Source organism: Macrobrachium rosenbergii, chromosome 6, assembly GCF_040412425.1.
Source record: "Macrobrachium rosenbergii isolate ZJJX-2024 chromosome 6, ASM4041242v1, whole genome shotgun sequence".
NCBI classification, from domain to species: domain Eukaryota; kingdom Metazoa; phylum Arthropoda; class Malacostraca; order Decapoda; family Palaemonidae; genus Macrobrachium; species Macrobrachium rosenbergii.
Genome location: NC_089746.1, coordinates 37,298,355 through 37,315,639, shown reverse-complemented (window position 1 = coordinate 37,315,639; position 17,285 = coordinate 37,298,355). Strand labels below are relative to the sequence as shown.

General features: G+C 37.3%; 1 protein-coding gene across 1 annotated transcript in view; it reads right to left on the bottom strand.

The window, feature by feature from the left end:
• The window catches only part of LOC136839449 (uro-adherence factor A-like), a 296,005-nt gene that overhangs the window by 180,779 nt on the left and 97,941 nt on the right, over positions 1–17,285 (bottom strand). Inside the window, exons 4-6 of the mRNA XM_067105505.1 lie at positions 12,087–12,172; positions 9,214–9,448; positions 636–791 (exon numbers count right to left, since the gene is read on the bottom strand). Of these exons, the coding sequence (XP_066961606.1) occupies positions 636–791; positions 9,214–9,448; positions 12,087–12,172 (477 nt within the window). The remainder of the gene's footprint in view (positions 1–635; positions 792–9,213; positions 9,449–12,086; positions 12,173–17,285) is intronic.

The window sequence follows — 17,285 nt, the reverse complement described above, 5'->3', positions numbered from 1 at the left end:
GCTATGTAAAATGCTGAGGAAAGATGCTTGTGATTATTAGAGACATATTTCTTTGTCTTTAGTATGGTAATTGTAATGAATACATCATAAGCACTACCCGTTTTCACTTTCAGTAGAATTTTCAAATAAAACCAAATGTCATATTTGTAACAGAATCCATATAACTTAAAACCTACACTTCAGCTAGCAAGGTCTACTGCACCATAGTCTCACTTAGCAATAAGCACCCTGTTACATATCTATTCATTAGACGCCAAGACGATCTCATTTCAAAACTAAGAAAACATTCTGAATCTATTATGCAGCATATGTCTGATCACTGAAAAGAAGTTACTCCATTAAAAACATAATCAATGCTTGATAAATTTGCACATAAAAAATTGGCTATGAACTTACTAAAAGTTACTTTATCCATTATGGAAAATCTGACTGCAGTAAAGATCTCTTCATCCTAAAATTTTGTTAAATAATATCAATGAAATGTGGCATTCCTTTCAAAAGGGAAACACTTTTTTATCTTCATGTTTAGTGGGCATTAAAGCTTTAAGTACATGCTTGAAATGCTGTTACAAATTTCTGCACATATTATTAACTCTGGTAAGACAATACTGAAATCTTCCAATTTAAGTACTAACCTGCTTTGTAAGGAAAGTCCTGACAAATCACTTTGGAATGAAGTCTGTTTATCTCTGAGTGACGCAAATTGCGAACGTCTACCTTCTACTCCAAGTGGGCTCACAGGCTGCATTTGCTTCTGCATTGTGTTTTCCAAATCAGAAAGTGTCATCGGCCTGTTTAAAAATAATAAGTGTTATTCAAAGAGTAAAATTTACCCATGTTGGTTAAAAACCTTCACATACAAAACATAAGTACTGATTACATTTAATAAATTTCAGAAGAACTCAAATATTGGGGTTTATAATCTGTCAATATACACCTGTAAATATTAACCCATAATGGATGGGCATCATCATATGAGTATTACAGTATAACAGGTTTTGAGTGATGGACAGGGTAACTCATTTCAGTATTAATATTATGTGCCATATGATTGGATGACTTTAGCGGGAATGATGTTCATATCACTTCAATGGTCTAAAATAACTTACGGCAACTGTAGTAGCTCAGCACAGGACAGAGGGAGTTCAGTGTGCCTTGAGACTTGACTGGGGAATGTATCCCATGACGTCTTTTTATTTATTTGCTCAAAAATATGCACAGGGATTGCTGTTGGTTTTACTTCTCACCTTTTATGATAGTTTCGAGTAAATTTTGCGTTGGAGCTCGAACAACAAACCGGATATTAATATTCACCATAAAAAAGAAAGAAGATACTAAAGATATTAGACTACCATTGAGGAGACCTAAAAAAAACTAAAGGAGTATGTTAAAAATCTACAGTATGACAAGAACACAGACATAGATAACTACTGGGAAGCCTTTCTAGAAGAATACACAGAAAAATGCTCCAGATGTGTACCATTAAAGCAAATACTAACATACGGCAACTCTCAGCCTAAGTGGTTCAACAAAGAAATCAAAATTAAAATAAGAGAAAGAGACAGATTGCACAAATCAATGAATCCACACCCCAAACCAGAAGAAGCAAGCAGGCATAAAGAACTCTGTAGAATGGTGAACAGATTAGTAAGAAATGCAACGATAAATGAGGATAAGAGAGTTGCATTAGTCTGTAAGGAAAACCCAAAAGAATTCTTTGCGCAAGTCAATAGTAGTAAGCCAATAAAAAATAGCATAGGTCCCTTGACAGACAACAGAGGAAACCTAATGAACTCAGACTTGGAAAAAGCAGAGTTATTGAATAAGTTTTTTACCAGTGTTTTCACAATTGAAGACACTACCTCAGTCCCTGAACCAGCTATTAAATATGAAGGAGCAGAACCGCTTGGCAAAATAATATTAACAGAAGACGTTAAAAACAAAATAGAAAAACTAAATAATTTCAAATCTCCTGGCCCAGATGGAATTCACTCAAGAGAAATAAAGAGTTAAAAATACGAGACAGTTCCTCACCTATATAAACACTACAGAAAAACCACAGAACAACCAAAGGCACCAAAAGGATGGAAACTAGGTAATGTGCCACCAGTTTACAAAAAAGGTCCAAGAGAAGAGCCAGGAAATTATAGACCAATCTATCTAATGATCATCCCTTGTAAGATTTTTGAGTCCATAATTGCAGATCAAACTGTGGATCACATTGATAGAAACAACCTGTTGTTAAACAGTCAACATAGCGTCAGACAAAACAGATCCTGCCTATCAAACCTCTTGGAGTTTTTTCGCAACACGTTTGGTATTTACGACAACAGTAGAGCAATATATACTCTACTTAGATTTCCAAAAGGCCTTTGACAAAGTTCCACACAAGAAACTAATGACAAAGGTTAAAGATTTAGGAACTGTAGGAGAAATAGCAGACTGGATCGAAGAAACACAGAGTTGTAATAAACGGTGAAGAATCAGAATGGGCAGATGTGACAAACGGAGTTCCTCTGGGTTCTGTCCTTGGCCAGCTCTTGTTTTTTATTTAAGTTAATGACACTGATGTAGGCTTAACTAGCAGGATAGCCAAATTTGCAGATGACACCAAACTAGGTGTAAATGCAGCAGACCCAGATACAGTGAAAAGTTCAAGAAATTATCTAAGGAAAATAGGAGAGTAGTCAAAAAGCTAGCAAATGCCATTTAACTTTGATAAGTGTAAAGTGTTGCAATTACAAACAAACAACCCTCATGCCAACTATATGCTGCTTGGGAATGACATAAATAGTGTAGAACAAGAGGAGGAACTTGGAGTCATTATTACCAAGGACTTAAAATTCACAACACAATGCATAAAAACTGAAAAGAAGGCACAGAAACTAGTGGAATACATAAAGAGGCAGTTCAAATACAGAAACAAGGAAACAGTGCTTCAACTCTACACATCAATAGTTAAACCTCACCTTGAATATGCAGTACAGTTTTGTCACCAACACTAAAAAAGGACATAAACAGACTAGAAGGGGTACAAGCAAGAGCCACAAAGTTAATTCCATCCATCAGGCAAACAGGTTACCAAAAACGACTAGAGAGCCTGAACATGTATGACTTAGAAACACGATGATTGCGAGGACAACTAACAGAAACATTCAAAATACTGAAAGGCATAACAAAAGTAAACAGCAACCTCTTCATATTAAACAAAAACCAAACAAGAAATAATGGATGGAAACTAGAACTGACGAGATACAACACATCTCATTGTGACAACTTCTTTATATACAAGATATGTGACACTTGGAATAAACTGCCACCAGAAGCTGTAAACAGCAACAGTGTGGAAGAGTTTAAAAGATAGCTACACAAAATCATTAGAACACTGTGAATGAACACTAAAACCTGCTCCTACAGATAAGTGAGCACATGATGTCTCCTCGGATGGATTAGTAAGTCTTTGAGACATTCTGATCCTTCAATGCCTTGTAATTCTCTCTCTCTCTCTCTCTCTCTCTCTCTCTCTCTCTCTCTCTCTCTCTCTCTCTCTCTCTCTCTCTCTCTCTCTCAGTATACATATATTTAATGAAAAAATACAGTAATTAGTGAATACACAGTGTTGCCCTACAAAAAAAAGCAAATTAGTGATAATTTTAGAGATACAGCACAAAGGAAAATCTGCAAATTGGTGAAATTTCCCCCAGAGACAAGTGAATGATGTGTTCCACAAAAATCTGCAACAAAATGAAACGCAGAAATGTGAAATGTGTAAAAACGGGGCGGGGGGCACTGTATACGTATGGCTTACAACTACATGTGAAATAAGTCCCACCTATACTGTACTGTATTCAGGCACACACATTTTCTTTCACATGGTTACTATTCAAGCTGTCCCATTTTCTTTTACAGGGGAAACATTGGTATGTAATAGAGAGAGAGAGAGAGAGAGAGAGAGAGAGAGAGAGAGAGAGAGAGAGAGAGAGAGAGAGAGAGAGAGAGAGAGAGAGAGAGAGAGAGAGCAAAAATACATATGCACATTAAAAATATTTAATATTAAGCGTATGTCCGTAAACCATATGGGTACTGTACTCACTAGTGATCTATGTTGATTGAAGATATGATGAATTAGCTGTGCAGTCCGATGAATGACGGTGAAGATATGACTGCACAGCAAAGCATAGGAGTTACTTCTCCTCTGAGGGAGCCTCTTCCCCTGCTTCAGGAGGCACTTAGTCAGGGGTTTTGGAAGGCACCACCTTATTGAGGTAATTGAACATGTCCATCAAGGTGTTATGATAGGGCTGCATAAGCTCATTAAGGCCATGGGAAAAATTTTTGGCTCTTTCCTCAGAATCATCCCATACCTCTATCATCGTCTGCATCTGCCTGGCTGTCTTAAGAATTTTGTTCAGACCATGAAATTCTTCAAAATCCTGTTCCATCGGTGGGATAGACAGTACATGAACGAAGGCGGCGAGTTCTTCTCCAGCAAGGGCCTTCCCAAGCATCCTACCCTCTTCACATTCCTTCTCAGTGATGGCGACGACACGTCATGCCATAACAAGCTGCTATTTCTTAGTGACTTTTGCCCTCTCTTAACATAACAATCATATCTACCTTCGCCCCAGTGGTCATTACCTGTATCTTCCTCTGGCACTTAGGCTCTTGTCCAGATGCCTTAGAAGAAGCAGGGAGTTTAGGAGGCATCTTAGGGCATGATTCAAAAAGATACACGAATGTGCACCATTACGAATGTACACAACACACGAGCTCTAGAGGCATACAGTGAACTGAGAAGCTGGGCAGAGATGCTGGGTCAATTGCACATCATATTGTACATGGTACATACTTCCGTACAGGGTACTAGTGCCCATAACAACACTAATATTCCGTGCAAACTGTACATTTTATAAATATTTTGCTGTGTTGTAAGACAATTTTGAAATTATATTAAAGTGCTTTAGGATGATAGTAGAGCATATCTAAAATAAGTAGGTAGTTTGTAGAAAGATGGGACTATGTTTATGTCTATGGAACTGTCAGTCGTTCTACTTTCATATTACTATATATTTTTGTGACCAAATACATTTTTACAATAAAAAAAGATTTACTAATTTTCAAGTATTACAGTACTATAAAATATTAATGTAAACAGCAAAATATCCATAACATGTTTTTTCTTAAAAATTTTCTACCCAAGCCAAGCGATCTGCAAAGCTTTAGCAAAAGAAAATGCATCTTGGGATGCTGTACCCAAGGTGCAATGCTACTTGACATGCTATTGGCTCTTGTTTGCAAAGCAACCAATCCAGGAGTGCCATTCATTTTCCTTGATGCTCATTGGTTGTACCCTTGGCACTGATTGGATGTCTGCCCCAAGACTTTTCTCAAGGAGATGTGCGGAGCCTGCATCTCTGCCAGTTTAAAGCATATTCTTCCATTGTGCAAGTGCTTTGTCATTTACTCTATACTTCCCATGTCTTTGTTCACACTGTTAATCTGTGTAATTGTGCCTTAAGATGCCTCCTAAATGCCATGCTCCTTCTAAGGATTCTGGCAAACAGCCTACGCGCCAGATGAAGGTCATGACGCTCAAGGAGAAGGTAAAACTTCTCAATAAGTTACAAGAAGGCAACAGTTACGCAGCAGTGGCCTGCCATTTTGGCATGAATGAGTGTACCGTACCCTACATCAAGAAGAAAGAGGTGGAGATAAGAAAGGCCTTGAGTGCTAGCTTCTTCGGTGGTGAAAAAACAGTTTTGACAGTATGTGTGATAAAACAACTGTTAAGATGGAATCAGCATTACCATATTGGATAACCGACTGTTGGAAGAACAACATCCCCCTCAACGGCAATATCATCCGCGAGAAGGCATGACAACTGTACCAGCAGTTTTCGACTGTTAGGCAAGGTGGCGACGTAGAGGAAAGCGATAACACAGGGGAAGCAGACTTCTTAGGTTTTGATGAACCTGCAGATGAAGAAGAAGAAGTAGAAGAAGAGGAGCCACAAGCAGGACCATCATCAGCTCCTCAAGGTTTTCAGGACAGCAAAGGGTGGTTCCACCAGTTTCAGAGACGGTTCCAACTCAAGAGTGTTTCTCTGCACAGTACCTAAACGACTTGGGCATAGAGTTCAAGGTGTTGCTGATTATGGATAATGCTGGTGGCCACCCTGTGGATCTTTATTACGATGGAGTCCTGCTCGAGTTCTTCCCGGCCAACACCACCTCTCTCCACCAGCCTATGGACCATGGCATGATCCATGCCTTCAAGGCACTCTACACCTGGAACTCCCTCGACCACCTTGTTCAGGCAATGGACGCTGACAGTGAATTTATTCATGACCGCCACGTCTGACCATCATCAACCGATCGTTGAAGGACATGAAGAAGGAGACCCTGAATGCCTGCTGAAAGAAGTTGTGGCCAGAGTGCATGCACAATTATAAGGGCTTCTCTCCTGAAGAAATTCAGCATTCAGCCATTGATAAGGCAGTTGTATTGGCGAGGATGTTTGGTGGAGAAGGCTATGATGACATCACTGAGGATGAAGTAGGCACCCTCATTGATGCCCACTCTGACCTTTTGACGGACCAGGATTTGGAAGAACTAACAAAGTCTGCCAGCGAGGAAGAAGACACGCCAGGTTCAGGACACAAGGAGGAGAATGAGGGCTGTCTTTGGAATGTCTGTCCCAACTTATGAGGATGACAAAGGAGCTGAAGGAGGAGATTTCGGCATGGGATCCTTAAATGGAACGCTCCATAAAGAGTTCAAATGCCCTTGATGCAGCAATGGCATCCTATAACCACGCCCTCATCAGCATGGAGAAGCAGCGACAGCAAATGCCCATCAGCATGTTTATCAAACGGAGACGAAGAAGGATCCTCCAGTCTCCCCCAAATGCCTGAAGAAGTGCCTCCCCAATCCTTGAAGAAGGGGAAGAGGTACCCCCAGAGGAGATGTAACTCCCCTGCTTTGTTGTGCAGTCATATCTTCATCTTCATTCACTGGACTGCACAGCTAATTCATCATCATCTTTAATCAACATTCATCACTGGTGAGTACTGTACCCATATGATTTAATTTTATTATTATTATTATTATTATTATTATTATTATTATTATTACTATTATTATTATTATTACAGTGCGTCACCGACTCACAGAGACACTGAGTTATGGTGGATTTGATCTTACAGCACTTTTTCAGCACAGTTAACGGTGTTTTACAGCACTGTTAATGGCGTTTTACAGCGCCACTGACGGTGTTAACGGCAAGAATAGGTATCAAGTTAACAGCGCTTATGGCACTGTAGATTGATGCAACATCAAGTTACGCCATTAAAGCTCCTATAACGTATTATTATTATTTAATCTTATTAATCTTATTATTAATATTCGAAAATTACAGTACATGTAGTACTTATTACCTGTATGTATTACAGTACAGTATTACAGGTATAGTACAGCATTATTATCATTATTATTTAAACTTATTAATTAACATTATTAAACTTAATATTATTTGAAAATTATTACTGTTAATCACCATTTTATCATAAAAAAATGTTTATGAACAATGCCATAGAGTACTTAGTCACAAAAATAATATGAAAATACAGAATACTGCTCTAAGAAAAAATCCGCGAATAGGCGAATTTTCTGCAAATAACTTGGAGATAGGTTCCACAGAAAAGTCCGTGAACAGGTGAAGCCACAAATCTTGAACTGCGAATAGGTGGGGGTCGACTGTATCATTACAGTGCTACCCCACTTTTTCACGCTTCATTTTGTCACAGATTTTTCTGGAACACATTACAGTATTCACTTTTACGCGGGGGAAACTTCACCAATTCATGGATTTTGTAGATAACATTACTACAGTGTAAGTACAATGTAAATTTTATTTATCATAAAAACCTGTATTTAGTCATGAACACAAAATGAAAAAATATAGTAATTAGTGAATAAAGTGTTGCTCTACAAAATAAAAAAAAAAAAGCGAATTAGTGATATAGGCAGTTCCTGGTTATCGGAGGGGTTCTGTTCCCGACAGCTTGACGATAACCGAAAATAGGCAATTACCAGAAATTGATGAATATCAGTGCCGATAAGTGGATATCAAAACGGGACGACTTCAATACTAAGAGAGAAAATGGCTATGCTTATGTAAACTGGGGTAAGTTGATTAATTGTCAAATGTTCTGTAAGATAGATTTATTTAATTTGTATTAAACATTTTGCAGATATTTTGCTTTGTTTACATTAATATTAATTTTTTAAAATTAATAAATCATTGCTATAAGCATTTTAGGGGTGTATATACATAAAAGTAACACTTGTAAAAGGGTACTAATCTAAGATGGCTTAGGGTGTTCTGGGATGATGGTTTGGGGTATATTTTTGTTTGAACTACTAATTCAAGGGGTACAGGGCATTTGGCAGTTATAAGCAGTTATAAGCATTCTTAGAGGTGATTTTGCATTTCCGCAGTGGGTTCTGGAACCTATCCCCATGAAAAAGTGAGGGAGCACTGTACGACACAATACCTGGCCATGAGACCAACTAAAAGAGAATTCTTTGATATGAGTTTGGTCACCATGGAGCTCTGACAGACCCATGGAAGGTAACTCCTTGAGAACTCAACAGCAACTACCAAAAATAGGTTTTCCTACATCAAAACCTGTTTTTTCATAGAAAACTTAGAGTAAACAAGCAAGTAACTTTTTCAGATTAACTGCGCACTCCAAGGGTTGTTGATAATGTTAATTTCCTACTGCTGCCACCATTATAATTGAATTGTATATAACCAAATATGTAAGTCAGCATCTCACTTAATTAACACTCCCAAAGGGGGTATCCCTACATAAGCCTTAAACAGCACACTATCACTGGCACTAAAAGATGTTTGCAATGACCCTTCAGCCCCACTGCACTGCTTTCTACCCATTACTTTTCATTAATTCCCTTTGGTCACCTCCCACTCAGCTCTTCAACTTCTTCAACTTGAACTTGCTCTACATTTTAGTTCTAATCCAAATAAATCTTTTGTTTGAGATCTACAAATGTAACTCAGGTCTTGTTAAACTACACCATAATAAACAGAGTAAAACTTAACAGCATAACAATTAATAAAGAACTACAAAATCTTTAAAAATCTATTCATTAACTTGACAGGGTAAATGCAATAGAGAAATAGATAACCTACCGGTTTCCATGTGATGGTGACAAGGGCTGTCCCATCCCATGATGCTGTGGTGATGAAAGGGGAAGTTGTGTAAGAGTTGGATCTCTAGTGCCTGCTATATTTGTACTTGATTCAGAATTCTGTGCACCAATCATATGAGAACCAATCATGGAATCTCTTGTACATGTTGAGGAGCCTCCAACTAATGAGGCTGCAGATACTGAGCCTCGAGCCCCTGAACCTGACATCAACCCAGCTGTAATATATATCAAGTTTTACGGTAAATCAACCATACCCATACCATACCAAGAGGATGCAGAAAATTAAAAACATTCAATAATACATAGTGCAAAAAATCTTTTTTTATAAATCACCATTTCAGAAGTCAGCCCTATTGGCAGATTCTGCCAGTTTGCCTACACCTATACAGTCCCCACGACAATATAAGCTCTCTCAAAAACATAGTTTCATTGTAGCAGGTCAGTACAGATGTATATCACAGGTTATGAAGTAATGTCAAGAGAAGTTTTTCTCTTAACCATTTGAAATTTTTTCATGATAAAATACTGGTTTTGGTCTCATTTTGAAGCCGAATAATTGTACTTTGCATGTACGTTAGCCATGCACAGAAATATCTTTTGTAAATGTATTAACAGAAATATCTTTTGTAAATATATTAAACATTTTTAGTTACCTTATAAATCTTTTTGCACCATAAATTTTATGACAAAATTCCTTTGCAAAACATACTGTATACTGTAATTTATTACAATTTATGTCTGCTATTCATATAGAAAACTTAGGAAAAAAGCAAAAAATTCTTTTCAATCATTACTCAACAATGATTTAGTGATAATTCTCAGAGAATGGTTCCCTCTTCCTGGGGGAGAGAGTTTATCTATCCCCTAAAACCATCCAAATGTCATCCCAATGGTACCTAACATCAAAATGTTTATGATTAAATTATATATTTTTCCATGGATCACATCTGCAAAAGAACAAGGGATGAAGTTTGCATGGCATTATTTGCCATCATCTCAAAGGGTTAACTGTACTATGCAATATTCAGTCACCAATGTGTAAAAGTGATTCATTACTGACATATTAGAATTCATATTAATCCAAATGCATTATCATACAAATGAACTGAACATTAAACTAAATCATGTCCAGGTCAGGCGAATACAAAGAATGGAGTAACAATACCATACAATAAATACACATCATTCATTTACCATCCTATCATGAAAAGAGTACATACAGGTAATTAACCTTTTATCTCCATAAACAAAAATTTTTCCCTTTTCTGCTTTAAAAATATATAAACAAAATTTTCCATTTGCTGCTTCAAAAATATATCTTTTCAAGATGACATGTTATATATAGGTATAACTATTTGAAACACTTCAAGGAAGACAATTTCTTAATAGAACAAGATGACTGGGGCTGGCCTTTGGCTACCAGATATTTCTGCTTAAGACTTTTGGGTCCGAGATACTTTGGCACCATATAACATGAACTTACCACTACATACATATATACTTTTTGAAGGCATCATAAAACAGTAATTTACTGTCTTATGATAACTTTCGAACGTTTAATCAATAAAAATTACTTGGCTTTTTCAGTTACGAGCAATGCTTTCACAGCAATCAATGCCATTCATCATCTCATGTCACAAAAACAGGTTCTTTAACTCAGTGGTTGAGATAAACTTTACATTAATAATAATAATTTTAAAATTCATTGATCTATATTCTTCTGTATTTTATGCAACACATCTATTTTCAAATAATGGGACATTGCATAAAAGCTTACATTAAAATTAGTTACCAACTCTTCCCAGAATGATTATTTATGGTCATCCCTCTAGTCACTGACTGAGACAGATTCTAAACCTCCTTGTGAAAGTGTCTCTATTACCTAGTATGTTTTGATGACAAATGTGATTAATTTCCATCTATATGAGTACAGTGATCTTTGATATTTTTATTGCAATTTGGTCACTAGAGCATCTAGATGTTCTTTAATCTTTTGAAAGGTCCATGTAGTTAAGAGTAATAATAACTTTAACTTTTAACTTACAATCTAGGACAGGAATGAACTCAAACCTAGGTACATTCTTTACCTAGTTTAGTTATGCCATACCAGTCATCATATAGTACACAAGAAGGAAAAAACATGGTAAGAGAACAAAATGTTTGTGGCAATGTGTGTAAAAACTATAAGTAAATCTAAGGAGTAATTCAAATGACACCTCTGCTGTCCAGACAAATATGTGAGCAAGATTTGAGAGTAAAGGAATTTAACAGAAAAAGTGCTTCTCTACCTATAATGGGGTTACATTCTACAAATCTCACTGTAAACGGAAAAAATCACATCAAATAAGCATATCTAACTTTAAATATTGTAGCCTAGCCTAGCCTAGCCTACATAATATGCTCAAATACTTTCTGTAGCCTTATTTATGCTATAAGGAAAATTTTGAATATCTCACATAACTTATGGGAAATTGAAAATTTTTATTCTCTTCAAAGTTGTTTACCTTAACTGTGCTCAGACCACATACCACAGCCTACAGTTGGGCAAATTTACCAGTGACAAAGCTTATTTTATAATCAAATGTTTAACACCATATATCTTACAATGAAAACAATTTTTTATTATAAAAAACAGCATCAACCACCGTATTCATTAGCTGTTTTCAATACCAAACAACAAATTTTAAAACAAAGTAGCTATATATTGGAATTTTCATGAAAATGTTTTCCTGTAATATTACAGTATTCATACAATAAAATGCAAATTACATATGACTAACTTGCCATCACACTTGTGCAGGATGTGAAAAAATTCCAAACCCATCTATAAAACATAACAGATTTTATTCTTACCTTCATCACCAAGACTTAATAAATCTTCTGCTAAATCCTCTGAACTTTGTTCACAGCCACTCCATGCTTCGCCATCATCGTCAACACTAATAAAAGAACAAAAAGAGATAAAATTGAAATATCTCAACATTTATGCCACTTTAATAAGAGCTAAAAGATAAACTAAAAATTTATACATAACAAAACACACACACACACACACACACACACACACACATATATATATATATATATTGTATACAGGGGTATATATGAACTCCTATCATGAAAATGGAAGATTTATTACTCTATCATACTACATGCGCAAAACTAAATATGAACCCCCTTGATGCAGTAATTAAGTTATTTAACAGTAACTTAGGAAGAATACTGAAAAATAATACTGAGCATTGTTGCTCAGATTCCAATTAATTTTCCATCATTACCATATCCATACAATTTGGTTAAAACTCATAAAAATAACAGTCCCTTGTGACCTATGCATAGCTCTCTAAGCTCTGCCTTATAAAAAGTTTCGAAATATCTTACAAAACAGCTATCACAACTGAAAGGAACTATCTCAGACAACTATTTGTTTAAATCATTAAAAGTATGGGAAAATGAAAAGCCATCACACGTAATATCAACCCCAACTTCTGACAGTATTCTTTATTTGCAAAACTATCTTTTGAATCTGTATTAGAGCATCTCAAAAATTAACTATACAATATTGGGTTTACCACTATTGGACAGTTATATTTTGTGAGTAATTGCCCCTTTGAGACTGTGATGATGAAAATTGTCATGATACATTTTTCAGCCCATGAGATCCTGATGACGAAAATCGATCACTGAAAGATATTTTCTTAATCAAATGTGCCATAAATCATAAATAAGCATCAGAGCAATAAAAATTGAAAACTGAGCAAATGGATGTTTGTTGCTGTTACAAAGACTGGTAGACAGAGCTTACAGCACATAAGTGTGCATGCGCAACACTGCTCACATACCAGTTTTCGTGAATGAGTGACCTCGCTTTGCTTACTATGTGGATAGCTGTAATTAACATGTTATATCTGCATGAATATTTGCTGTCTGGCAACAGTAAATGTTGCTGAAATACAGTTCAATTCTTGCCAATTACAGTGAAAATGTCAAAGTGCCAGAAATCACTGTCTTGTAAGGGAAAGGGGTCAGCCAAGTCAAATTATGCTAAATCAGGCAGATCAAGCGACTGCCTAATACTGTAGTGCCAAAAATATTTTTACTTTATTGTAACTTAGTGACTTCCAAAAGCAAAATTTGACCTTTACAAAGATCAATCAAGTATTGAAGCTCTAGTAGCTATATTTTCAGAACTTCGATTCTGAGTAATTTCTAGAGTGAGGATGATAACCCATTATTCTCACACTGAGGATGATATCCCCATTTTCTCACACCAAGTCAGACTGTCCTGAGAGAGTGTGCATGGATGCATGGCTGAGGCAGAGGTAACCAACCCATTGCTTCAAACTCAAACTTCTACCTAAATTTCTGCCTTTAATGATGATGTCGAATATGGTTGGTCTACAGATTCTGCCCTCCTGCAAGTTTTAGATTGCAGTGGTATGCCAGAGATGAGTGTTAGTGCCCTTGACTGCTTAGGATTTATAACAAGCTATTTTTTACCAAAGAACTGCAGTATTTCACAAAGGAGACAAACAAACTTGAGTTAAAACAAAAGGATGCAACTTTGTGGCAAGAATGCAATATTACATATTGCACATTATACAGTACTGGTACAGAACAGCACTCATAGTTTTATATGCCTTATGAAACTGCTGCAGGAGCACATGTACTGGGCAAAAAATAATTTCTATTCATCTGGATATTCTATACTGATAACTTTTAGAAAGTTCAAATAATTATTGTAATACTTCAATACAATTAATCAATTAGCTATAACAGCAAACAAAAGTGACAGGCTTGTATGAGTGCATCTAATGCTTGAATATACAAAAAAATTGTGTTACAGTACATATGTACGAAAAAACCCCTGTCTTGGGATGAAGGTATGCTCCCTTTCAAAGGGAAGTTGTCATTTAAAGTCTGATAATTGAATCAAATTTAAATATTATGTGAATCAGACACTGGATATGTCCTAGATTTTATTGTTTAATGTGGCCAAAGTGAATTGTTACACAACATTGTGTTTCAGCTTATGCAGTGAAATCTAAATAGAGGGTATCATTTGTTCATGGATAATTATTACTATTCCATGAACTTTGCTGAGGAGCTATACAGCACAATCATGGATTACACTACAGTTGCACATTACGACTCATGTGAGGGGGTTCTCCAGGCACTCTTAGCTACTTGGCTAAAGAAATCCTCTTTAAAATACCTTACACTACCGGAGGAAAGGAAACGCCTTCATTCTATGTTGGATGGAAACGAAGTTGGTTACCTTGATTTCCAAGCTGCAAGGTACTGAGATGGAGGAATTTGTATATAAAAAACAAAAAGTGAGGAAGGGAGGCATTCCTCAGTTGCAGTCTACAGTCATTTTGACCAAATACTGTACAATATCACAGTTTTACCAGGAAAACAGTCAAGTGGTTAGAAAAGATGCTTATGTTTTTGCTGCAAAATGCATTCCAGAATTCTGTCATTCTGTATCACAAGTAGACAACAAATGAGAATAAGCTGAGCCTCCTCCAGTTTCATGATGTTACATATCAGGCATTCACCGAGTTCAACCCTGATACACGGCCTACAAGGGAGAATGGAATCTCACATGCAAAGCCTACAACTGTTCTGGTTGCCTCTTTCATGACTCATCCTGTCCCTGGAACTTCCAAGTCCACTGATGGCTTGTCAATGTCAAGTACTTTTACTTCCACTCCTACAAAACCTTAAGACAAGACATCTACGAGACAAAGTGCATGTACCCAAAAAGCTGTCAGATTTCCTGGGGCATAAAAAGGGTGCCAAATGTGTTATATGAATGGCATATGAAAGGAAACCGCCTTCCTGTGTGCAGCTGGATAAGTCTCTCTATGCACACATAAAAACTGTTTCTGGTATTACACTCAAAGTAAGTACAGTACTGTACTGGAATATCATGCCAGGAAAATCTTAATCAAATTTATCAAGTGTCACATGTCATCACTTGAAAAATAGGGAACCATGCTGAAAAGCATGTTAAAAGGTTAATGCCCCTAGTGAAAATATACACTTAATTCTGCAATGAGGTTACAAGCCTTGCAAATGATAGATGAGAGATAGGGTTCATGGAGACTGGCTACGAAGGCAAAGCATTCTTGTTAATGTTAAGGGACTGGATTACTATCATTATTATCAAATGCTCTGTCCTAAACTGAATAAAGTTGGATTATTGAGAAAATAGTACAGTACTGCAAACTAAAGAAGCAGTAAAACTGAACAATGAAGGTCTACTAGCTGATTATGATGCAAAATTACCTCTGGTGATGGAAAGATTCGACTGAATAGCACTTCAAGCACTTCAGGGTTCTTTTGCATGCAGAAAAAACTTAGCCCTCTGCTAATTGTCTTTCTTGCCATGAAACACCATGCAATTCACCTACCTGTACCGTCTTCACTGATGCTAATGCCAATTAAAAGACATTCTTCAATGTAACACCTCTGTCCAACGTTCTCCTCAGGGGCTCAAGTGGTAGCTGAATAATATAATGTTCCACTCTTGAGGTCTTAACTCCTGACCGGGACAAGACTGCTCAAAACTCCTCAGAAGCATGGAAATCTTTAATGAAGCTGGGAGATCTAAGTTCTTTAAAAGAACAACCTGTGACATGGTTGTGTGACAATCTTTGACTTTGGAGATGACAGGAGTTTGTCATGTAGGATGTAGACAAGGAACACTGCTATTTGCTGAATAGTGGCTCCTACTGGAGATACTTTTTACCCCTTGCATGATGCCAATCAAGGAAGAAGGATCACTTTGCCTCACAAATACCTGCAACAGACTTTCTGAGCCTGGCATCTCTGCAACTCTTCAATAAAACTCTCTCCCAAACGAGATACTGGACAGATTCCATTTATGATATGTGAATGTTTGCAAACTGATGATAAAGCAAGTGTGGTTATCATAGCAGCATTGGCAGTGTGGGCCAGCCTCTCTTCCAGTAGTGACAGCAGGTCCAGGTACCATTCAGCTCATGGCCACTTCACAGCCACCAAGGTCATCCTGAGCCCAGGAGTTGCTAACATTCAGTTGATCACTCTTCAGATCAAGGCAGAACGGAGGGAATGCATACATATCAAGGTGGTCCTATGCATGCTGGAAGGCATCTTCCATCAATGGCCAGGTCTGACACCAGCAGAGCTCTGGAAGCTGAATGTTGAACAGCCCCTTTACTACATCCTGGTGTAAGAAACACTCCATCCCACTATCTGCACTTGGTGACTGAGGTAGTTGGCTGTCACATTCAGACAGCCCAGGATGTATGACACCATGATTATGCTGTCACTCATCAGGAAAACCAAGTGCAGTGTCAACTTGTCCCAAAAGGCTTATAACACAAGTAGCCCCCCCACCCCATCTTGAAGATGTTGATGTGCATGTAACAATCCTCCAGGTTCCATAAACCCAAGGCAAATGAGCCATTCCTGTGTGGCTCCCACCCACCATTTGATGTGTCCCAGAGCAAAAGCACCTCTGGCAAGGTTGTGTTCATAGGAACCCCTACTAGGAGGTTCCTTCACCCAACCACCACACAAGGTCTCCCCTTCACCTCCTCTGTCCAAAGAACATGGAACATCAGTGGATAAGCTGTGTATGGCCATTTCTGTTTCAGGCAACACGGGATCAAATGCATGTGGTGGCAGCTGTGTGGTACTAGTGTTTTCCAGAGATAACAGATACACTGGGCCAGGAATCACACTGATATCTCCCTTAGCTTGGTGAGATGGGTGTCCACTAGCCAGGCTTCTGCTGTAAAATATATGAACAATTTTCTAAACAAAAAAAGATATGTCAAATATAAAACAATTTCTTTTATCATATACAGCTATGTAAACTATATAATCTCACAAAAACAAAACTGGGGCATCTTGTTGATTAACCTACCAAGGTACTTGGTCTACTTCTTGGGGATCAGATCAGACTTCTCCCAATTTATCAAAATCCCCACATAGTGACAAAACCCTAGATGATCCCTGTCATTTAGTAGCTTATGTTTTGTGGCTGCCTTGATTTGC